General features: G+C 41.8%; 2 protein-coding genes across 3 annotated transcripts in view; one reads left to right on the forward strand and one right to left on the reverse strand.

The window, feature by feature from the left end:
• Nucleotides 1-4306: 4306 nt before the first annotated feature.
• Nucleotides 4307-6265, reverse strand: LOC311055676 (protein SPMIP3-like; the record flags this gene model as incomplete). The annotated part of the gene is made up of 3 exons (XM_084071938.1): nucleotides 4307-4508; nucleotides 5144-5227; nucleotides 6186-6265. The coding sequence occupies 3 exons, from the start codon at nucleotides 6263-6265 to the stop codon at nucleotides 4307-4309; spliced, it is 366 nt and encodes a 121-aa protein (XP_083928064.1).
• A 4818-nt stretch (nucleotides 6266-11083) lies between these two features.
• Nucleotides 11084-25645, forward strand: part of akt3b (v-akt murine thymoma viral oncogene homolog 3b) — a 28663-nt gene continuing 14101 nt past the window's right edge. The window contains exons 1-6 of one of the 2 annotated variants that reach the window (XM_084072815.1): nucleotides 11084-11401; nucleotides 14508-15121; nucleotides 19072-19197; nucleotides 20677-20788; nucleotides 23467-23611; nucleotides 24592-24723. In XM_084072815.1, coding sequence (XP_083928941.1) covers nucleotides 15076-15121; nucleotides 19072-19197; nucleotides 20677-20788; nucleotides 23467-23611; nucleotides 24592-24723 — 561 coding nt within the window. In that variant the 5' untranslated portion in view covers nucleotides 11084-11401; nucleotides 14508-15075. Of the gene's footprint in view, nucleotides 11402-13159; nucleotides 13699-14507; nucleotides 15122-19071; nucleotides 19198-20676; nucleotides 20789-23466; nucleotides 23612-24591; nucleotides 24724-25645 lie in introns of those variants that run through there. The other variant, XM_084072816.1, reaches the window with a different exon arrangement.

Genomic DNA, 25645 nt, shown 5'->3' on the forward strand with positions numbered 1-25645 from the left:
TCATCATACGGGTTACTCTATACATGAGTATGTACGTTTGTGGCATGTTCCTGGAGTGGTCAGAAGATGGCAGCACTCCATTAACATTGGCAGAGCTGTTATTGGCTCAAAACTGAATAGACATTCCCTGACAGATGTGTGTGTACAGTATGCGTACGCTTGTGTTTGTGTCTTACCGATACACTCCCCACGGTTGTCCTGCTTGTAGCCCATGTTAAACTAAAGTTTTCAAATAATTGTAGTGGAGTAAAAGTACAATATTTGCCTCTGAGATGTAGTGGAGTAGAAGTAAAAGTATTGGAAATTGGAAATAGGCTACTCAAGTAAAGTACAAATACCTCAAAATTGTACTTAAGTACAGTACTTGAGTAAATGTAATTAGTTATTTTACACCACTGCCCATAACAGAAGAATTTCGAAAATAGCAGATCTACAAGCTCACAACATGTCACGATGACGCGACACGCCACGTCAAGTTTACAATCTGAACAATAAAAAGAGAAACATAAATCATATTGTGTGCCAATTTGACATATTTCTACAGTCAAGACAACAAAATGTGCTTAAAGATTTACGGTAAAAAAACACCCTTGTGTTCTCACCTTTGGCGTTGGCAGTCACTAAGTTCAGAGTATGCAGCCATGTGAAGAGGAGACAGCTTTGCGTTATCAGATGCATGGCTGCGCATTCAAACTTTGAAACTCTTTAAAATCAGCTGTGAGAACAGCGGACTTCACTAGCGAAACAACAGTCTCTATGGATTCTCCCACAAGGGACTGTATGTGGAAGTGGCCACAGACACACGCAGTGGCCTTATATGACATACTGGTGGCGTCACAGGCTGTGATACATGATGGCGTCAGCGGGCGTGTGTGTGTGTGTGTGTGTGTGTGTGTGTGTGTGTGTGTGTGTGTGTGTGTGTGTGTGTGTGTGTGTGTGTGTGTGTGTGTGTGTGTGTGTGTGTGTGTGTGTGTGTGTGTGTGTGTGTGTGTGTGTGTGTGTGTGTGTGTGTGTGTGAGTGAGTGAGGCCGGCCTTTGGTCAAAAGGCAAAAAAATGGGCAAACATCCAAATGCCAGCCCAGCAAGGCCATAAAATAAATCAATGGAAATCTAGGGTTACCACCATGTTGGATTATGAACATAAGGGTATTCCATGTGGTCCCTGACCAAGCATTTAGTAATGTCAAAGTGAAGTGAATATTTTGTATTATTCTTTTTATCTTCTTCTACGGAACAGTGCACTAAATGACATGGCGACCTGTGATGACGCGTCAATGTTGTCAGTTACTGGGAAGTCGGAGGTCAAGATCAATTCAACAGAAAAGGGTGTTAGGATTGTTATTGCAATTATTGTTATTGTTGTGATGTTATTGGTGCTGTTTTGCCCTCTCTCTCTCTCTCTCTCTCTCTCTCTCTCTCTCTCTCTCTCCGATTGTAAACTCAAAATGTATTTGCAAATAAAGGCAGACAGACAGACAGACAGACAGATAGACAGACAACAAATATGAACTTTTGTGTTCTGTAGCTTTTTTTTGTGGACTGCAAGACCTTTGTTACTTCATGAATAAGAGGGTGATATTTTTCAGTCATTATTTACTCTAGATGTTGACAGATGTTTTTGTATTAATAGTTTTATTTTCTTCTACGGAACAGTGCACTAAAATGACCCGGTGACCTGTGATGACGCGTCAATATTGTCAGTTACTGGGAAGTCAACAGAAAAGGGAGTTAGAATCTGGGTTATTTCATGAATATTAAACAAGAGGGTGGGATTTTACAGTCATTATTTGCTCTATAAGTTGCATCACTGTCAGGAAAAGGAGTTCAAGCAACTTCTGTAAACATCAAGGGTCAGTACTGGGGGTCAGACTGTACTCCCCCACTATATTGTATAATATCTTAACATTCTTATACTATACCACAATATACTATCTAACATTATTGTTGCACTATATTATATTATTATATACTATCTTACACTGCTATTTAGTATTAATGTTATTGCTACTACTTGTATTTCCCTCTCTGTCTCTCCCTCTCTCTCTCTCTTCTTCCCCCGCTACAATAAAGCAAATGTCAATAATGACGGTAAATCAAATGTCAATAATGACAGTAAATCAAGGGTCAATATTGACCGTAAATAAACTATTTAACTGTCAACTAGAAGTAGTGCTCCTCGGACTCGGAGCACAGGTCTCCGCCAGGTGAGGTATGTGGGCCAGCAATGTTCGGAATTCACCAATCAGGACGGAATATGAAAAATCCAACAGAACCGTCTTGATCACTCGACTATAGAGATAATGTGTACCGATTCGCATGATGTTTGGACAACATTTGTAGGATTAATATAAAAAAAAGGTTTAGCAAAATGCGGCCTCCTGGTGGCGCTATAATAGGGCAATGTTAAAAGGGTGGCATTTGTTCCTCAACGTAGCGCAAATGTGCATGCAAAGTTTCACCGCAATCGGATGCTGTGTTCATGATTTGCAACTCCTGCAAACTTTAGATGTCAATCTTAGCCAATCAGGATGGAATATGAAAAATATGAAAAAACAGATCTGTCTTGATCACATGACTATAGAGCTCATGTGTATCGATTTGCGTGAAATTTGGATAAAATCCAAAAATGTAAGTCGGCCTCCTGGTGGCGCTATAAAAGGCAGATGTTTTTTCCTTGGCCTCTAGGGAGTGCGAAGTTTTACACAGATCGGTGCAGTTATAGGTAAAAACACGAATCGGCCTGTTATAGCTCCACCATGAGGCTGATTTGAAATGTTTCAAGTGCCATTTCTTCCTCTGCCTAGTGGGAATGTGAATGCAAAATTTCACGGAATTTGAGACTGTGCTCATGATGTGAGGCATTTTGTTCAAACCGACCAATCCTGCAAACTTTGGCCAATCAGGATGGAATATGAAAAATCTGAAAGATCCGTTTTGTTTAATGACTATAACGAGATACTGTGTAGCAATTTGCCTGATGTTTGGATAAAATCTGTAGGAGTACTGTCAAAAAATGTGTTTTGCAAAAAGCGGCCTCCTGGTGGCGCTATAACAGGCCCATGTGAAAAATTTGGAGCAGAGGTTCTGAATTGGCATCCGGGGAGTGTGTGTGCACAGTTTTGCTGTGATCAAGCCAACGGTGCCGGTGATTAGCTGTACACAGACAGAATGACGGACTGACGGACTGACGGACTGACGGACGGACGGACGGACGGATGGACTGACGGACAGGGTGCAAAACATACTCTCTCACCATGAGTTTCGGCCTGGCGGAGACAATAATGACTGTAAATAAAGTAGAGCTGTACCGATACAATTTTTTCTTTCCCAATACCCAATACCCTATATCTTGTATATTGGTCGATACCGAGTATACTTTCACATATATTTTTTTTTAATGTTTTTGGGGGGGTTTTATGACCTCAATTAGACCCAAAAATCTGAACTTTGAACATTCAGTGGATTTTCTGTGGTCTGGGGTTTTCTGAATAATTAGGCTGAAAAGTAATCTGTGATTGACCCCTGGACTTTGATGTCACGGTCCATTAATCCCGCCCCCTCTCCTCTCCGCCCCTCCCCTCCCCTATCTATTCCTTTGGGGGGGCGGAGCAGAGGTGCTGATTGACAGCCAAAATCCTTCAACAGTGACACCCGCAGGCAAAGATTTCTTTTTTCATTGCAGTTGAAAAGGCTTTAGAAATCAGAGAGAAAAAATCCTGCCATGGATCACTGGAGTCGATTTTTCAGTTAAAACATTTTAATACAGGTTTGAAGGACCATGATAAAGACTTTTAATGTGTTGTAAAACTGAATGTCATGAAAAAATCTAGGACAGTGGTTCTCAAAGTGGGGTCCATGCAGGGACCATCTGGGTTCCTTGAGGGGGTTCCAAATGGACCCTTACAGGGTCTGTAACTCTGAGAGTGTTACAAATGGAACCAAATGGAATTTGGTTCCATTTGTACACATTTGTACACTCAAACTACAAAATAATTGATTACCGTAAATTACATATCATCATGTGATAAATTACGCTGATACCTGCATTTTAGTTAGTATCGGCTATTTATCGGCTAACATAAAACACAGATTCCGATTTAAAAGTTGTCCATGAACACTCCTTTTGACATGTGCATGTTATTTCTTGAGGTGAAGTTTTTATTTCATTTTTATTAATTCAATTAAACCAGTGGCTCTCAAAGTGGGGTCCAGGGCCCCTCTGGGTTCCTTGAGGGGGGTTAGAAATGGACCCATAACTGTGAGAGTGCACTCTCAGACTTATACAGCAAAATGACATTCCAACAGACTATGGATGAAACAGGTGTGAGGGCAAACCAAAGTGCTCTTGATAGGAGGTCTCAGGGACAGGCAGCCGTTGGTCTTGGATGGTCGGGCTGTGATGGAGGTGGTTCAGCGCACGTAAGGTGCGGAGGTCAAAGCTGCTCTGGTACTCCTCATACTGATGGATAGGAGACCTGTGCAGGTGGTTGACATACCGAAGTCTTACTCTGTGGGAATGAACACATGAAGGAATATTAATGTGCACATACAATAATACACACACACACATATTGATATGTGTTTTGTTTTTTTGTATGAACTGTATGTATTCAATAACATGATAATAGGAATAGAGACATAGCATATCGTCATAGTAACAAAGTGTGATTGTGTGTATGAATTATGACGATGATGTTTCCTTTTCACAATAATAACAAAAGAAATATAAAACATTTTGTGGTAACAGCTAATGCTGGGTTCTATTTGAATACAGTTAAGATTTTTGTCAAACTATTGATGGAAGATGATTTGGCCTGGGGAGGCTGGGGAATCTACACACTGCAAGAGCGCCCTCTTTAGGAGGCAGATAGGAACACCTTACACAAGCCCTGTGCAAGGTGTAAATTGCAAAAGATGGTATTGCAGTTGACAGGTTCTCTTTTAAATTATTCATGCAGTCTTCAGATAAAACATCGGCTTGACATAAGAATATAGCATTTTAAATTAAAGCTCTGTGCTGCCAAGGACACTACTCATACGTACATTATCCCCCACCCGAATGCAATTCTATGAATGCAGAATTGCATTGATTCTCATAGCAACAACTCCTCCTACTTAGAGCAGCAGGATATGTTCTCCTTACCCAGAATCCTGTGAGTGTACAGTGTGGACTCTGCCTAGTTGTCCTGGGTAAACACCCCACACATCCTTCCCCTGGCGAGACACTCTGGAATACAGATTGAAAAAGTGAATGAATAGAAATGATGAGCAGATCTATTTACAGTATGTCAATGTCTATGTAGTCAAGTCAGAGTACACAGTAAAAAAGAAAGACGACATGGGTACTGTAAATGGAACCTGTGGTAATTCAACTAATTGATGGTTAGGTCCAGCTACTATTTAGCCAGCTCTTTAAGGAGGACATTAACAATAGAGAGTATCGACTTAAGGCTGGCAGGTAACCCATTCCACATAACTGCAGCAGAGTATAAAAAAAGAGTCCTTTCCCATACAGCTTTTCAAGGTACAAAGTCTGTGGCGCTCCCTCTGGTGGAATAACCAGACAACAATGATTTTACTTTGTTTGTACAAACACATTGCATTAAGCAAATAGTGATATTAAATAACAATGAAACCAGTAGAACGCAGATCTTTATTAATCACGTGGGATATTCCGTTTCAGCTTCACCCGGCTGCTCAAGGGTGCCCGGGGGGTGGCTGGTAGGGCGGGGTTGAGTGTCTTGCACAGGGACACTTGGACACGTATACTGGGCGAAACAGTGACCTTCTGATTACCAGACAGCTTCCCTCTAAACACGAACACCTCAATGGCTCAAAGAATTACAGATTGAAAGCGATTAAAGGGTCCCAGGAAACTGATCCAGAGCAACAGAGTGCCACTCCTGGCTTCTCCTGTGCCCTGACCTTTAGCATCTATAGGAAACACTACATATTGAAGATATGAAGGCCTACTATATACCTAATGCTTAGCTACATGAACCCCCTATTGGACAGTCATAATAGGCGAACAGACGGTGAAAAACAGGCCAACATTCAGGAGAGAATAGCGGATCTACAAGCTCACAACGCATTGCATTGCAATTCGTTGTGAGCTTGTAGATTTGCTAGTTTGGGAGAAGACGTTTTGGTGTAGAGGGGGAAAAACACGTTTGTAATGTTCTTACTTGGCCTCTGGGCCGAGCTGGCTTGCACCCTGTCTCTCTCTGAACTCATGCAGCCTCAGTGCTACTCCAGGTCCTGTCATTATCAAGGCTTCTGTAGTTGATAAAACATGGTCGTTATGAAAGCATCCCGTCCCACTGTTCAAGAGATATTGCATTAAGACCTGAGGCGATTCTTAAAAATGTTTTCTAAATCCGAACAGTTTTTTGAAAATAAAGATAAAAAAATGTTTTCAAGATATTTAAAAAATAGCTCATAGCTTGTAGATCTGCGCTTCCTATATCTGCTATTTTTGAATAGCCAAAGAAATATAAAGTGACACAGATGCGTTCCAGGTCTCTATGGGTTAAGGCTTAATGCATCAATGTATAATTAAGGCTGTGTGTTCACCTGTACCAGAATCTGACAAAAAATATGTACTGTATATTCCCTTTGACTGTGCTCCTCTGTGTTTAAATCACTCAAGTCCTATACTGTATGCTTCGTTGTAAGACAAATAGTAAAGAAAATAGCCAATCTACAAGCTCACAACGCATCGCAAAGTGATGTGTTGAGAGCATGTAGACCTGCTATTTTCGCAGTTTTTATAATTAGATTTTGGGGGGAAATATTTTAAGATCTTTAAGATTTTCACCACAGTACTGTATATGACTTGCCAGATGTACGCATACAGTATGTGCAGCCCACTGTACATAATAAGCCCACGCAAGCAGTGCTGCCTCTAAATGTACAGTAAAATCACTTTGATTTCCAAACAAGAGAGTTCTCTTGCATAACAAATTCTACAACATTTCTGTAAAGTTGCAAGAATGAACAGCTTAGTTTTACCTGCAGAAGTGAGAGGGGAGAAAAAGAATGGACAGCAGCTGCCTATTCTACTGCCATAACAAAGACAGAGAAAGGTCGAGGTGACATTTTCCCTACCTGTGAATCCACAGTCAGTTTGGACCTTTTCCACAAAGTGGATTTGATGAGACTAAGCTGACACCATTTAAGTCAGTTCTTTACCTTTCTCCATTATTTTTCTATCTTTTATTTTATTTATTTTTTTCTCTAAGCTCTCTTTCAGATAACAGCTCTGCAAGAGATCTGGTCCAGAGAAATACAACACTAGCAACCTTCACAACAGAGCAAACCGACACTGATGGCAACGGTCACCTCCGACACACACGCACACGCACACCCGCACACGCACACACACACACACAATGTCATTATGTCAAAGTTTGCTGTTTCTGTTTAGGACTATGTCATGCTAGCCACCCTCTCTCTCTCATGTAAAATGATAAATAACTATTGTCTGCCTTTAATAATGTCTGAAAATCATGCATTTACTGACTGTTACTGTTTACCTTGAGTTGAAAACATAATTTGCATCCGGAGACACAGGTCACACAACTTTACATCCCTGGCTGGAGATTTTGAAGGTCACCTTTCACCTGGCTAAGGCTAAGCACCTTTCTTTCCCTTATTCCTTCCCTTCTGTTAACAGACTATACTTTGAAGTATTAGTACTAGAACATCCAGATTCTGCAACAGTAGGCCTGCATAACATCCAATGGCTGTCCACCTCTTTAAACAATTTAAAGCTGGCATCTCAGCTTTGGGCATTTCTTTTTATGGTTCTTCTTTTTATGGTTAAGTGGTTAACGCCAGAGGTGCTCAGTATTGTCGTGCTAGACCTGGACAGTACAAGTATCGTATTGAGGTTAGGGTTTAGCTGCTGTCATCCCTATGGGAACACACACACACACACACACACACACACACACACACACACACACACACACACACACACACACACACACACACACACACACACACACTCACTAAAGTTTGTTTGTACAGCACATTTCTACAACAAGGCAATTTGACATTGTGAAAAATTCTAATCATGTGGGGGACGATGTCTGCCCACATGATTGCAGACATGGTTTCATTTTTTGTACGTGTGAGCCAGTGTTAATTTTGACAGCAAAGTTTGATTTAGTTTAGTCACAGTCTTTTGAATAACATTTCATTTCGTTTTAGTCATATTTTAGTCATCTGAAAAGTTTAAGTTTTAGTCTAGTTTTAGTCGATTAAATATCATAAGATTTTAGTCGACTAAATCTACAGTTGATTTTGTCGACACAAATGTATTTTGGCAGTGCCTTGATGGCATCATAATGGCTGATTTTACACTTGGTTGCATGCTGAAAATAGCCGATCTACAAACTCACAATGCTGTGCCCAGTGATGGGCAAGCTACTTGGAAAATGTAGCAAGCTACACTACTAGTTACTCTCGATTAAATGTAGCTCAACTACAACGGAAGCTATCGTCAGAGAAATGTAGTAAGCTACACTACAAGCTACATGGCAAAAGTAGCTAGCTACATCGACACTACTTTTATTTTTTTTTATTTTTTTATCAACTTCATGATCAAGAACAACTTTCCACCAAACAAATAGGCAGGCAAAAAATGCTCAGTTTGATTGTTTATTATAATGTATAATGTGTGATGTCAAACAAAACTGACATTTTCAAATAATATTCCTATATATTCCTCATTTTGTAAGTAAAATCAATTGATCAATTTAGACTGTATTTAAATCCAAATAAATGTATATAAAAGATATGAATTATCAACACTGCTCTAGATCAGTTATTCTCAACGTTTTCAGGCCGTGACTCCCCAAAATAATCAAATTTGAACTGGGGACCCCTCAAAATAATCATATTTGAACTGGGGACCCCCCAAAATAATCATATTTGAACTGGGGACCCCTCAAAATAATCATATTTGAACTGGGGACCCCTCAAAATAATCAAATTTGAACTGGGGACCCCTCAAAATAATCATATTTGAACTGGGGACCCCTCAAAATAATCAAATTTGAACTGGGGACCCCTCAAAATAATCATATTTGAACTGGGGACCCCCCAAAATAATCATATTTGAACTGGGGACCCCCCACCCTGACAAGCACTTGGAATGTAGTTGTTGAGGCATTATTTAGTTTGACTTGGTTCCACAGATACAAATTGTGAAAATAGCAGATCTACAAGCTCACAATGCCACACAATGCGAAGCGTTGTGAGCTTGTAGATCTGCTATTTACAAAATGTTTGCCTCTTTCTTATATTATTTGACTATTTGGCCAATATCTGACACAGTTTTTATAGTATAGTTTGTTGATTGTAATGGTCTACTTTTTGTTCTCTTTTTTTGTATTAAAAAGGCCTTAAAAGTCCATAAATGGTCACTTCACTGTCATCTGGGGACCCCCCAAAAATCATGTGGGGACCCCCCTGGGGATACCGACCCACAGGTTGAGAACCACTGCTCTAGATGATCTATTCCCTCTTATGTAGCCTACTGTATGTATTTATTTTAGTTTGCCTTTTCTTTTCCCCACCCCATAATGTTATTCATTCTCTGCCTAAAGTGAAAAATAGCAGCTATCTATTAGTTATCTGTTGACAAAAAAAAGGGGCATTGACTTGTGTGCTGTTTGGAAACAGTTGACAATGGTTATGTAAAGCTTTTCATCAGCTTATTTGGGGCTTATTTTTATAGACCTGGTTGCTTGTTTCTTTCGCACAATTTGGCAACACTGCTTCTAATGGCTAACAAAACTAGCTGGCTCCGTCTGTGATCATAGAGTTATAATATATCGTCTGTGATCCATGCTCTGTGGCTGCTTTGAACAGCCATGGCTGGGACGGTGGATAGATCTTTCTGTTAATGTATGATCCATCTAAAAGTACCACACACAGCTGAAAAGTATTGCGGACACGTTATTATGGATCCCACTGAGCAACGCGGACTGCTCTCTTCATGTGGTCTGTGTTTTGATTTCCTTCCTGGTTTGGCATGCATGACCCGCCCTATGGTGACTCTGATTGGCCTACCCGTAATGTTCCTTACCCAATCGTGAGTCGTCATATCTAAACCAACCAATCACCTCCGTGGATTTCTTTTTTCTTCACAAAGCTATTTAGCAGTCAATTTTTCTCCAGTGAGAGTAGCGTGTAGCGATGATGGACGTTACATCGCTACTTGGGTCTAAAAATAGCTACACTACAGAAAACGCTACTTGGTTCAAAAGGAGCGACGCTACCGTCACGCTACTGGGAAATGTAGTTAAGCTATGTAGCGTCGCTACTTGTAGCTCGCTACTGCCCAACACTGGCTGTGCCCAATGTGAGCTTGTAGATCTGCTATTTTCAGAGCGGCTGAGAGCGCAACACCAGAGTGCAACCAAACTTAAATAACCATCTTTTAGTTATACAGTTCTACTGGATCTCTATCTCCACTAAGTCTCCCATTTTAGTCTAGTTCTACTGGATCTCTATCTCCACTAAGTCTCTCATTTTAGTCTAGTTCTTCTACTAGATCTCTATCTCCACTAAGTCTCTCATTTTAGTCTAGTTTTTATTTGTTGACAAAATTGTCAATATATTTAGTCTTAGTTATAGCTAGTCATCATAGCTTAGTTTTTATTTAGTTTTCGTCAGTGAAAAAAAGGAAGTCGACGAATATTTTTCGTCATAGTTTTATTACTCGACGAAATTAAAACTGGTGTGAAACGTGTGTGTGTGAAGGAGAGTGGGGGGGGGGTGTATGTAGACAGCAACAAAAGCCTGGAGACCAACAAAAGCGCCTGGATTGGATGGATGGATGGATGGAGCGATCGGATGGATGGATGGATATGAGAGGAGAGGGAAGTCGCTCCGAAAAATCTGCCTATCCGTGACGTCACTAGATTTCCTCCAGAAGAACCAGCCAGGCAGCTTGTGTGTGTCGGAGCCGGAGAGAGAGAGAGAGAGAGAGAGAGAGAGAGAGAGAGAGGAGAGAGGAGAGGATAGATCGAGGCTGTCTGTGTCTGTCTTTCTTTCTTTCTGTCTGTCGCTGCGATCAATCCCTCCTCCTCTACTAATAATAAAACAACACCTCCAGCTCCAGCAGCAGCAAACAAGCAGGCCATCCAAGCCAGCCTCCAGCCATGGATCCATCGCTGTCTTTCTTCCATTCGGATCACTGAGCTGCTCGGCTCCATCCCCTCTCCCTCTCCGACATTAGCTTGCTCCATCCTCCCTCTCCCCGACATTTACCCTGCCTGCCTGAGATAGGCTACCCTGCCTGCCTGCCTGGGCTGCCGCGTTGGATGCTGGAGCGCCCATAGGGAGGGGGGGGTGTCCCTTATATCCTTCTTCTGCTTCGACTACTAAGGTAATAAGAAGACCCAATAATAACAATAATAATAATGCAATAATAACGTGTTATAATGATAATCCACAGCATGGATGGTGATAAAAAAAAACACACACCAAACCCCAGATGTTTATATTGATCATATATATACATATATATATATATATATATATACATATATATATATATATATATATATATATATATATATATATATATATATATATATATATAAATATATATATATAATGCCGGGTCGATGCCGTTATATTTTAGGACATGCATGAGGGCGTGTTTTTTTTTTTTTTTGCTTCTTCCCTTCATTATTTTTTCTTTCTTTAAAAAAAAAAAAAAAAAAAAACGAATCCGAATGGATGGATGATGGGTGGGAGCTGCTGTGTGGTTAGTTAGCATCATGCTAGCTGGGCTGCTCGCTTGATGCTGCCTGGCTGCTTTGCACGTCATTTCATGCAAGTTTGTGGGGATGCGGCGGCGCTGCTTGGGGGGAATGGGGATGCTTGTTTCTGCCCTGGCCTGGCTTTTGCCCCAAAATATCAGATCTACGCAGCGCGAGGCGTTGTGAGCTTGTAGATCTGATATTTTGGGGCAAAAGGGGGCTATACCTACCAATGACTGCAGGCTGCCTGCTGCAGAGAGAGAGAGAGAGGGATGGGGAGGGAGGGGTTCAGCCAGTTCAGTTCCATTCAATTCATTTCAAAGGAGCTTTTATATTGGCATGAGAAAACATACGTTTAGATTGCCAAAGCAAGTGTGAAAATGTGACAAAAACGGTTGAAAATGGGTAATGTATGTACGGTTGGAGGGGGGGTTCAGCATTGTGTAAACAGAGCCAGTCAGTCAGTCAGTGCTGCTACCATGATGTCTGACTGGCCTCGGCCCACATCTCTGTGTCCCTCTGCACCCCCCACCACCCCACCATCCATGATCCATCCACCCCATCCATTCATCCACCCACCCCAAAAACAGCACAAATTATGGCACACATCCTAAAAGAAAACACCAAAACAGAGACCACTACCAGCAATGTGATTGAATGTGGATGAAAGTGAAAAGAGGCACATTATCAGCATCATCCAATGTCCAAGGCACACACAGCCCTGTCTGTCAGTTAGCCTGCTATGCTATGCTATATGCTATGCTATGCTAGCCTCTCTCTATAGCCTGCTTTGCATTGTTGCCATGTCTGCTTGTTATAAGCGACGTTGGGCTTGTTTTTCCTTTATTTTTGATTGATTATGTTCACAATACAACTAAATATGATTGCAAAGCCCAGAAAAGCCTACTTACTGGCTTGTTTCAATTGGGGTCCTCGCGTACTCAATTCATGGAGAATTAAGGCTTGTAAATATTGGTTATAGTGGTGGGTTACGTTTTTTTGGGCTTGTTTCTAGTGTAGTTGCTTATTTGGGGCTTGCTTCCTAATGTTGTTTAAACCAGTGGTTCTCAAACATTTTCATGCCAAGGACCCCTAAATTGTATGTATTTGTCTGCGCTCTTCGGTCTAAGAATAGTTGGTGTCAGGGACATGTGTATCAGATTTGTGTTGTTAAAATACTCCAATTTTTTCACCCCCCCCCCAGATTATTTTTGAAAATAGCCAATGTATAGGTCTAAGTGCTCATTGGGCTTGTTTTACTAGACCCGGTTGCTTGTTTCTCTCGCAAACCTGGCAACGCTGGCTGCTTCGCTTTAGCATCCCTCGCTAGCTCATTGGCTACTAGCATCGCATCCCTACTACTATAATAAGCCTTTCACATCAACACACGGGCCAACTGGGCATTGGCTGGTTAATTTACAACACCGTTTTTTTCACATTGTCTTATAGTTTTTTATATATATTATTAAGCATGTATAATCGTTGAATCATTGGAGTGCTATTCATGATGAATCATGATAGAAAAACGTGTATATTTGCGCCTCACCTAATATAAACATTAATGGAGCACGCCAAGCGGATGTTATTATGTAACGGATGACACCACACGCCCTTGAAACAAAAGCTCTTGTTTCGGTGTGTTGTGTTTGTTTTGTTTATGTGGCTGTGCTGCTGCAGCGAGGATGGATCTGATCGTGTCCAATAAACCACAGACAGGGATGTTTGTGTTTACAGAGACACTGAGGCTCCTCTGAGCCCGTTTAATGCCTTCTAAAATAGACCGTCGTCTCCCTCTCATGTCAGCCATTGTTTTTGTTGTCATTGGATGAGCCCATTTGTTGTCGCCTCTTCCCCCTGCTGTCCTGTATCCTCTGAACTGCACAAGATGTGTGTTGTAGAGCATCTTTTATTGTTATAGGTACGGTAGGCTACTTTAGTTGATCTGTTTGTACAAGTTTTTGTGTGTCTGTTTGGAAATGTTGGCAACCACAGCATTTATCACACATTATGGGTTTTGGATTGAAAACTGAGTGGTAGCTTCCAACATTGTGGCCAGAATAGCCTATCCCTTAAATGTATTTTTAAGGTTGATATGTCATGATGATAAATCATAATGTTACTCATAGCGTACATCTTGGAACCAGAGATGCTTTAATCCCCAGGGAAAACAAGGTTCTTGCTGTGTCAGTTTGCTTTTGACATCCTTTTATTGTTAAACATGTGATATTTAATTTGCGTAAAACAAATGGACCGCTTCTCTGAGATGCCTGATACATGATTATGCAGTTTAAAAACAGCTACAGGTTTATTTCCCCTCCCAACTGGTAGCTCTGACCTTGGCAACGGCAGCAGGTTGTCTGTGCCCTCTCCTAATAGCTCACTGAAGAATAATCCGTAGGTGACTCTAGAGGCAATGCAAAGTGGCCATGTGTTCCTTTAAGAAACCCCGGAACCACATTGGATCAGCACTTTAAGCCAGAGAGAGAGACGGAGAGACTGGGGCGGGAGTGGTGTATATAGGGAGAGGAAAGGGGAAGAAGTGGGACGGTGGGTGGGTGGAGAGAGAGAGAGAAGACGGGAAGCGTGTTCTGGGTCTTAACAATGACTCTGGGTCTCATGTAGGCTAAGTTGTTGTAGGGGAACACCAGAGAAGGGAGGGAGCAAATAAGAACAGTCCTTTGACTTTTTTTCTTCGTTTTTCTACTCTGTCCCTCTATTTCCTTCCAGACTGAGTCACTGCAGGACAACCCTGAACAGAGAAGAGGGAGAGAACAAGAGGGAGAGAGAGAGAGGAAAAGTGATCGTGAGAAAGAGAGTGAGTGAATGTGTAACATTCAGGTGTGTGTCTCGAGAGACGGCGAAAGTGAGAGTGGTCTGAGGGAAGACGAAGAGACGGTGAGGAGAGGGAGGGTCCCACGGAGAGGGAGAGGCAGGAGGGAAGTGGAGAAATAATATATAAAAAGAAAAAAAGAGAACGTCAGGTCAGAGAGAAGGAAAGAGAAAGTGATCGTGGGGAGGAATAGAGATCAGCAGAGAGCAGGTGGAGAGACGTGAGGTTCAGGTAGAACGCCGGACAGGAGAGAGAGAGCGAGAGAGAGAGAGAGAGAGAGAGAGAGAAAGGGTGGATTAGACAGGGGAGCACAGCGAGGGTGACAGTGGGCGTGTGTCTAGGAGGAGGTAGACAGAGGGACCCGCTGACCCGGCATCACCCTCGACCCCCCCCACCACCACTCCTCCTCCTCTTCTTCCTCCGGGGTCACGGCATCAAGAGAGGTGACGGGGCAGAGAAGGCACCATGAGCGACCAAAACGTTGTCAAGGAAGGCTGGGTCCAGAAAAGAGGTCAGTGTGCATTTTGTGTGTTTGTCCTCGTCACCGTGCTTCATGTAAGTGTTTTTTTGCGTTGTCATGTGTGTACCCAACTACCCATGTGTGTACAGTACATTGCTTGGTATGCTAGCGGAACTGTATGAAACGTGTTCATGCTTCAGTGTGGCTGCTAAGTTTGTCTACTACTGTATGTCAACGGTCCTCAACAAGGGGTCTAAGGGGACACCCAGGCGTCCTTGAATGGGTTCCAGGGGATTCCCAGCTAAATGATTGATAGTTAATCTTCACCATCATTACATGTATTGATCTGAGTTCACGGAATTCTGGACCAAAGGGCAGATCATATTGGACATATTAGACATGATTTCTCATGTCAAATCATGTTAGACATGATTTCTCAGGTCTAACAAAAATGTTCTTAGATTAGGTTCTCAGGGATTTAAAAAAATCTGATCAAAATGGGGATTCTTGAAATTTAAAAAAGGTTGAAAATCACTCGTCTACATCATCAGCTTCTATGGCAGTGAGTGACCAGCTATAATTATTTTTTTGATTGCTGAAGATCAACATATTCTTTTAAATATTCATATTGGCAGACAGGTGATTTATTTTGCAATTGACCAGGGATGGAAAGGTGAAAATTCCCGTGTGTCATTATGAGCATGGGTGTTTAGTGTACTCACTGTACTGGAGGTGTATGTGTCTGTGACTGTGTGTGTGTGGCTGTTGACTGGCAGGCGGGGAGGGGGGAAGTTCCTCCTGTGGCACTATGAGCACACAGAGGATGACTTAACACCCTGGTTCCTTCCTCCTTGGCCCCACGGCTCAGTGAATTGTTCTGTACACCTCAGCCTGCTCTCACAATAGAGGCCTTGAGTAGAGCAGGGCTGCCAAATCTTTTGGGCCCGCCTGATCCCCGAGTCCTAGATCGCAGATTATATCGATATGACCGATATTTTGTCAAAGTAATGTGCAAAATCTTGAGATCAATTTGAAAAACTTAGATTTGACTTATACAAACAAATATATAACTTTTTGATAAAAAACGACCTGGAACGCATCTGTGTCACTTTTTGATTTGAGCTAAAAAGCATTATTTTACACATTTGGCTATTCAAAAATAGCAGATATACAAGCTCATAGCGCGGCACCGAGTGCCGCGCAATGAGCTTGTAGATCTGCTATTTTTGAAAAATCGAGGAAATGTATGCAAATTAATATATTTATATTCCTTTTAAAACATCCGAACATTTTAACTCAAATCTTTGCTTTTGGGGGTCCCTGAAACAAAATATTTTGAGATGGGGGTCGGCGGCCAAATACATATCATTTTGGGGGTCCTTGACATGAAAAAGTTTGAGCACCACTGCTATAGAAACATACGTTTTTTCAGAATACTGTTGGGATTTAGAAGACATTTTGTAGAATTGGCTTCAGGTCTTAATGGGTTAAGAATACGTACTGTATATGAAAAGAACATTCAAACTGTAATTATACATTGAAAATGAAATACCGGTACACACTTTATTTATTTAACCACCTAAGAAAAAAAGTACAAGCTCAATAAGGCGATCTGCAAGCTCACAACACGTCGCGATGCGACACGTGAGCTTTTTTTAAAAGGTAAAAAATCGGGACACATTGGCTGCATAATTGCAGGTGACGATGTTGTCAAAAAGTCAAATAATGGCTGATATATCGGCCAAACCCATATATCAGTCGGGCTCTAGCCTTGACGTCTAAAAAACCTTCTCAATAGCTGTCAGGCGGTACCATGTACTTCAAGATTTGAAGTACCTGAACTGAAATGAGTGGGTTGCTGAACATAATATATCAATAGGACCTCTGTATTTTCTCTTGTGTGGTCAATATTTCACTCAAAAGGCCTTTCTCGATAAAAAATATTGGCCTTGAGACAAGCCTGTTGTATGTGACAACAGGATGAAATTTGAAGTACCCTATAGACAAATGTCTTTTCTCACATAAGAAAGCAAACGGTTATCAGAGTAAGCTTCATTCTGAAAGAAGGTCTGATGACCGTAATGTTGTCCTCTCCATAAGAGGCACAAAGGTGACATACTGTGCTGCAGATGTGTGGGCACATTCTGTTATTCTGTCTGATATAGTTAAAAAATAAGGACCTGATTCACTGCACCATTAAGGAGAAGTTAGTGCTGTGCGTGTTGGTGGGCTATTCCTTTCTGTTGAACCTACATGATTAAAATGAACAGAAAAACACAATTTATAATAATTTCAAAGAAACCCCACCTCCTCAGGCACAATGGCAACTAGTATACTTTAAGTGAAGATCTAGATTATATCGACTAAATAGGTTACATTTTCACAGTTGACCATCAAAACCGATTTTGAGCTGAATTGTTGGCCCATGCATGCCTTCTATTTATATTGATGTTATTTCAGATTAGTGCCCATAGAGGCGAAAGTGTCAAAGTGGGCTGGATCATTACAGCAGAAATATGATGCATTCTATGCCACATGCAATGTAGAACATTTTCATTTCCCACAGAGGATATCATTTATTAAATATCGTCGCTGTCGGGCAGAAATCTCGTATCTCCATGTTATAACTTTGAATGTTTTTCTTTTTGTAAACAAATGCCCTACTTCATCATACAAGAGTGTCGCACAAACGTAGTGAAAATAGCTGATCTACCAAGCTCACAACGCCTATTTTCACTATTTTACTAATAAAAAAGGAACAGGGTTTTGGACATACTGTACAAGGTTTCTACCTGACAGTGGCGATGTGCTTTTTAAAATCTGTCTCCTCTGTCAGTGTTTTGTTCCCCTAATTTGGTCTAATAAACTGCAGCTCTAGTACAGGGTGCAGTGCTTAAAACTACTGACAACATTGATATTTGGATATTATATGAACGACATTGGGGTTGCCAATGTCTTTCTGTTTCACAGGTGAACTGCTATTTCAACATTTCTCTATTACAGTTTTATTCCTGTGGTTGCATGTCAATGCTGAATTAGGCTTATCATTCTTACAGATGGAATGCACACAGAGATAGCTGTCATCTATGGAACAGTGAACTCACAATAATAAGTGGATATGTTCCATAGTGATGATTGATTGATTGGATATTTTATTGGACAGAAATGTAAAAATCACACCCTGTGTGAAGTGAGTGGTGCCTTTGATGAGCCCCGTATTGACCCCCGTATTGATGTTGTCATCAATGTTCTGATTCTTAGATTAGAACATCTAAGGATTAGAACATGTTAGCCAAGCTAACATGTCCAATGTTAGCTTGGCTGATGGCACTGATGTCACTTCGAAACATGTAAACAATGTTTCGAAGTGACACACCTATTTATAGGGCTCTATTTTGTCATGCGTCTCGCTAGCCAATCAAAGCACACCCTTTCAACATATTGTCACGTGTCACGTGATGCTTGACCAATGTTAGCTTGGTGGACACACGGACATACATACATACATACATACGATACGGACACACAGACAAAGCCATGTACAGGAGTGGTTGCCTTCGGCACCACTCAAAAACAGCACGAGTACAGTTAAACACTAAAAGGATAACACCCAAAAAGTCCTTGCAGTCTTGTTTCCATTGGGGTCCTAGGTACATACGATGGTACATACGTACAGTACCTACCATCTACAGTAGTGTCTTTAACTCTGTGTGATGCTGTTTACCTAAACATACAGTATACGCTTTTTCATTCTTTTGAACCGGCATACTGCATTTTGGTCTGCAACTGCAACCGCACTGTCTGTATGCTTCACTAATGAAACGGCCTCAACTTTCAGGTGCTGCCTGTGTATCACTGTATGTTGTCAATATATCTCAGCCCCGCAATGTCACAGAGACAAATTCCCTCTTCCGTACGGGAATTTGTCTTGGCGACACTGAGCTAATGCAGGTGATTTTGTTTGCTGAACGAAAGCTGTTTGTGTTACTTCCTCTTGGCAGGCGAGTACATCAAGAACTGGCGACCACGCTACTTCCTGTTGAAGACGGATGGTTCCTTCATAGGCTATAAGGACAAGCCACAGGACGCTGACCTGGCCTATCCTCTCAACAACTTCTCTGTAGCAAGTAAGAACACCCATTGTAGCTGGCTGGACTCCACTGGAACTCTGTCTCATTTGGAAAACAACATTTCTCATTTCTACCGAGATGAAGCAACCTGGCATTTCAATTTCCAGTTCAAAGTCATTAAAAAAATACTAATAATAATCTGCATTGTGTTTATGTTCACATTAAGTGAATGCAAGAAGGCATTGCTTTGATTTGAAACTCAAAGGCATTCCTTTGAGTTATGTGAACAAAAAGGTTGAGATAGACTGAGGCTTTCAAGTACATGTTGATTTTTTGGGTACCAGACTCTTTATGGAAGGTGTCTGTCTTTTTATTCTGCTCCTATTCGGAGAGGCTTACATGCACGGATTCTTTGTTTCCACCTGGTTCTCTGTGCAAACTTTTCCACAGCAATATCAAGTTTACAGGAGTCGACATTTCAAGTTGTTTGCGCAGTCATCATGCAAGCAAGTCTGGTTTCTAGCTGTTGGAAGTTTATTTTCCTCTGATCTGTGACAAGTTGGCACCATGTCACAGAAGTCGGCATTGTTTCTTTGTCAACCAGCGAAAGTTGGCTGCTGTGTAAACTTTGGCAACATTAGCCGTCAGTAACCAATCATGTGCCAGACTGCCAGTGTCACTATATGCCGCACCGCCACCAACTGCTACCACAACAGCAGCACTGCAGTCTGTGCACACGGTCTAAACTCAGAGATAAGAGCACCTGTACACAAACTACAAATCATTTTACTCTTATGAGCTAATGCTCTTATCCTGAAGTTGACAGTACTACAGTGAGCTCAACAAGAGAATAAGCCATATATACTTCGTCTCATGACACATATTGAAAATATTAATACTAATAATATTTTAGAAAGAAAAATGAAAGTTTGGCAATGTTCACCTATAATGGCATGTCCCAAAATAGGGATGCCAGGTTGAAAGTGCTTAAACTTCGCTACTCATCAGCGTCTCTTAGACCCCTGGCCAGGTAGAGAAAACCATCAAATCTCTGCTCTGTGCATGGGATGGGAGCTTAAAAATTTGGAGAGACAATACTTGAGGGCAGACGTTAGAGGAAGGAGGCAGGTGAACGTTTTGTCAGATGTTCAAAACCTGCACATTTTTAAATGTGAAAAAGATTTGTGCATGCTTATTGCTGCTTTTCTTGTGTATATGAATGTGTTTCTCTCACTCTCTGTCAGTCTATACACAGTACTTTACTTATAACTATTAGAGCCAGACCGAATATATCGGTAGGCGTCTCTATGTTGGGCATGTCATTATAGCCGAACATTTGCTTACAAGTCATCAGAAACTTTCTAAAATATTAGACCTTTGTAGTCCAGCTACTTTTGTGTTTTATATTTTTGAAAATCTGTAATCGGTGGGCTAGGTTTGTGCATAATTGGGATCGGCATCGGACCCAAAAATCTGCCTTGGGTCGGGTTCTAGTAACTGTCTTTGTCTATTTACCACCCCCCCCCCCTCTCTCAGAATGCCAACTAATGAAGACGGAGCGACCCAAGCCAAACACATTCATCATCCGCTGTCTCCAGTGGACCACCGTCATAGAGAGGACCTTTCACGTAGACTCCCCAGATGAGAGGTTCCTTCACTTTTCTTCTCATCCATTATGGAATTGCTCAAGAATAGATTTTCATTAAAAAAACATTTTGTTGCATTTTTAAGCCTTTATTTGACAGTAGTGATAGTAAGAGACTGGAAATGAGGAGATAGAGTAGGGGAATGACATTCAGCAAAATGGTCTGGCCAGCCAGGAATTGAACCGGGGACTCGCAATGGCATTTTGCGGCCATGTGATCAAGGTCCCCCCCACCCCCCCAACATTTATAAAAAAAAGAATAATGATAAAAATGAAATTCCCATTCCATCCAGCTATAGGCAGACTAACCTGTATCCATCCAACCTCACCAAAGAACAACACATTGTCAGTAACGCCCATTCTTAGCGCTGTCGCCTCACAGCTAGAAGGTCCTGGGTTTGATTCCCGCCGGGGACGCTGTGGGCGCCGGGGGCGTGTTCTCTCCTCTGCGTCATCAGTGCCCATCTGTGTGGAGTTTGCATGTTCTCCCCGTGTCCCCTAGGGTAGGTACCCTCTCAAAAAACATGCTGTAATCCTGGTCTCTTTGCTGCCTCCCCCTGGTCAGCCGGGGGGCCTGATGGAGGCGAAAGGAACTGGTTGGAATAACGTGCTCCTTCCACGCGCTACGTCCTACCGGGGAAACTCCCCCCTGTCAGGTGATAAGAAGCGGCTTGCTAGGTCCTCATGCATTGAAGGAGGCATGAGCTCAGTTCTGGGCTCTCCCTAGGCTGGCAGAGGGAGAGAAGCGCCCAGGATTACATAGGCAATTGGCACTGGGTGAAAAAATGGGTTACAAAATAGTGGGTCAAACAATTATAGAAAAAAATGTAATAACGCCCATTCAGCTGACACAGGTGACACGTGTTTAAGGATTAGGATTCAAACCTGCATTGTAACAAGTGCAGTTTGTGCCTTTTTAGCCCACTGAGCCAGCTTCACACATGCCTGGCTTCATTTTTTTGACAATTCCCCCGCTCATTGAGTTCTCCTCCAGCATTACGTTCTCCTTGGCTACGCAGTCACTCTGGACACTCTGGGAGTATTTTATTCTTACAGAAGGAAAAACTACCCACACGCAGCTTTTTGCGTTCCCAAGTGTGCTATATCTTTTCTTTTTTTTTATTTACGGCATTATTTCTCGCTGTGAGTGAGCACAACGCTTCGAGTCGACCAAGCCTGGTCTTCTCGAGTATTTCATTCTTCTCATTGGACAGAATGGGCCTTCAGTCAACACAGCGAGAAGAAAGACAGGAAGTAGAAGAAAGAGGTGTGGCAGCGTAACATGGCCCGAGAATGTCAAAGCCTGCAGCTCTTAACCCATTAAGACCGGGAACGCATCTGTGTGTCATTTTAAGATTTATTTGGCTATTCAAAAATAGCAGATCTACAAGCTCATAGCGCAGCACTCGGTGCAGCGTTATGAGCTTGTAAATCTGCTATTTTTGGATAGCCAAAGTATAAAATAATGGTTAAAGTGGTTTCAATGGGTTAAGTCGCAGGATTCCACTCCAAAATCCTGGGGGGGGGGGAATCACCCTATTACTTAAGGTTTAATGCTCGCTATTTAAAATCACAGAAGGTTATATAGCCTGCAATCGCTGCTGTGTTGTAGAGGGCTAAAGATGGCTCAAGACTCCCACTAACAATTGATTGTCAATATTACTTTAATAGCACCAATTATGCCAGAGGAGCTCTCGCATTTTTCAAATGGATGTTTCTTCTTTTTTTTGGAATGGAGCTCCTCTGTTGTACATTATGGAAGTAAATGGCCATGCTAGTCTAGCTTTTTTTTTTTTTTTGTCGTGGCTATGTTGTATTGATTGTTGTACCAGCCCCAACTACAGTAACTCTTCTCTCTCTCTCTGGCCCTGTTATTCCTTTTTTGTCTGGCCCGTGCCCAAAGCCATACTAGTCAAGCTCATTGTAAACATTACAAAGCTTCTTCTCATAATATAGCCCACAAGTTAATTAGTCCGTTGCAGCTAATGGAAAAACGAATTCCATTAATACATTGAATCTTATGACTGACAGCATAGCTGGCTATTATCAGAATTGCCATGAGGTGGTCGACGCTCTCTCGGCCCATCTGAGGATCCAAGATAATGCTAACTGTTGAAGGAAACAACTTTGTGTCCCTCGGCTACAGTAGCGTCACTGCCCTGTATTTCGCTGGTGTCCAATATATAGGGGTACAACAGTTAATCAGACCAATCCATATAGTACAATAACGGCTAGTTGCAGCCCTAGTCCAATGCTCTCTCTTAACCACTTGAGCCCCAGCATCCCTATTATGTGGGGAACATTTGCAGAAAATAGCTGATCTACAAGCTCACAACACGTTGCGTTGTGACACGTTGTGTGAGCTTGTAGATCGGCTATTTTTATTTATCTATTTTTTGGGGGTTTTATGCCTTTATTTATAGGACAGTAGACTTGACAGGAAATGGGGAGTGACACACAGCAAAGGTCGTCGGGATCGGGACTCAAACCCGCGACACGCTGTCAGGCCGGCATTGCAGCCTGGACCGCCACGCAGCGGCCCAGGCCTAGATCGGTTATTTTTGCCGAAAAGATTTGGTGTGAGGTGAAAAAAGAGCGTACCAGGTACAGTTGCAACTCAGGTCCATTTCACTAAGTAATGGAGGGTTATGGAGGCTAACGGTGGTGTTGATGGTTTGTAGGGACGAGTGGGCCGAGGCGATCCAGATGGTGGCTGACTCGCTGGCCAAGCAGGAGGAGGAGGGCATCCTCTGCAGCCCCACCTCGCAGATCGAAAACGTCAACGAGGAGGAGATGGACACGTCCATCAGCCACCACAAACGAAAGGTGAGATCTGACAGTGGATTAGCCTGGTTCCAGACGAACCTGCCATTGCAAAAAGTGGTCTAGTAGTCTGGCCATGCCAAGCTAACAGTGGATGGGCTTCACTAAATAAATACAATAGGTCATTGGTAAAGTCAAGGACCCCCAAATTGATATGTATTTGGCCATGGACCCCCATCTGAAAATATTTTGTGCCAGGGACCCCCAGAGGAGAAGATTTATGTTAACAAATATTTAAAATTATTCAGTTTTCCAAACATTTCAGAAGATTCTACTACAGTAGCTTGCAGCGCGACACTAAGTGACGTGCTGTGAGCTTGTAGATCTGCTATTTTTTAATAGCCAACATATAAATGGATAAAGTGGTTAACATGATTGTGATGATGTATCAAAACATTTTGCTGAGGACCCCCTGGAACCCCCCTAAGCCCTGCAAAATGTGTCATCTTAATGTAAACAAGATTGCATGCAACTTTTGCAGTACATTGGTCACATAATCACATCACGTAACATAATGGCATTACACACAATTTCCACCTCTTTAATTGCCAAGTGCAACTGATATTCTGTTGTTGAAAACGTTTGAGTTACAAAGATAACAGACGCTTTGTACTGCGTTTAGAGTTGATTAGTTTGGAAAGAAAGGGCGTGTGAAAGTGTCCTCTTTAGACTTAATTTTATATTTTCTTGTAAGATAAGAAATAAGATAAGACCAGATGATAAAGAAACTTTAGAAGTCACTTTTGACCTCTAAATGATGGATGGTGGTTATTTGATAAAGTGGCTCGTAGAGTGGACAAACTCATTTCTCCCTAACTTTACTGACATTTTGTTTTTATTTTGTGTTAATTCCCCTCCTGCTTGTAAGGGAGTAGCACTGTATGTACTTACTTATAGGAGGAAGAAAGAATATTGAGCGATGGGGAACCAGATGCTTTCTGAGGTTGTTTTTGTGCCTCACTTCTTCTTTTTCTCTTTTCCAGACAATGAATGACTTTGACTATCTGAAGCTTTTGGGGAAGGGCACCTTTGGGAAGGTCATTCTGGTGAAAGAGAAAGCAAGTGGCACCTATTACGCCATGAAGATCCTGAAGAAGGAAGTCATAATTGCCAAGGTTGTTCCCTTCATTGGTTTAGGTTTATTATTGTTTACTTGTCTCTGGAGCACTCTGAAAATATCTTTAAAGCTGCAATGCATACGTCCTTTGCCTAAGACTTTGAACCTGGGTTCAAAGTCCTTTGTGGAATTTGAACCCAGGTCAATTTCTTTTTACCAGTGAGCTAAGACAGGCTTTGAGCTTCAGGTAATACCACTTATCAACTAGTAGTGTTCCTACCTGAACACAGGGTCTACATTTTTCAATAGAAGAGTAGGTAGTCCACCTCCAACCACTGCAGCTGTGCTAGTTACAGTATATTGTATTAGCATACTCTGCCATACAGATTGGTCAAAGTTCCAGATTGCAAAAGATGAAGATTGTACCATTAATGTTTAAAGTTTATTTTGTTCATTATTAGCACATCGTACTCTACCATGCTGTTTTACTGTACAATGAGAAAGCACCAGTGCCAGGTTTCATTATACTGGTTCTGTGTACTGCAATTAAGTGTTGACCTGTGTTGAGCAAAATGTCTTTTGCACCAGAAGATTTCGCAAACAACACCCCCATCGCTGTGAATCTTCTCATCACTTGACAACAAGGCAGGCGCGCCGACAGCCAGACAGCGAGGCTTGTGAGGGGTGTCTGAGCGCACTGGTGTAGTCTAGTTTTTTGCTGAGCATAGACTGTGATTATTTCCTCCCACGGGTACGTGCATGCGTGCACGCATATATGTGTAGTGTAATAATAATATTATTATTAATACTAGGCCTATAATACATGCATCCACACATAACTGAGAGCATTCAGTAAGACTGAAATACAGTTATATACCCAGTTATAATGGTAGAGGGGGCCAATTACATTTACAGCTAGAGGGATTTAAATGCTTTCTACATGACGGTGGCCTTGCGGTGCACATCTTAAAAAGATTGCT

This window comes from Gymnoscopelus microlampas (genome assembly GCF_963454915.1).
Source record: "Gymnoscopelus microlampas genome assembly, chromosome: 2".
NCBI classification, from domain to species: domain Eukaryota; kingdom Metazoa; phylum Chordata; class Actinopteri; order Myctophiformes; family Myctophidae; genus Gymnoscopelus; species Gymnoscopelus microlampas.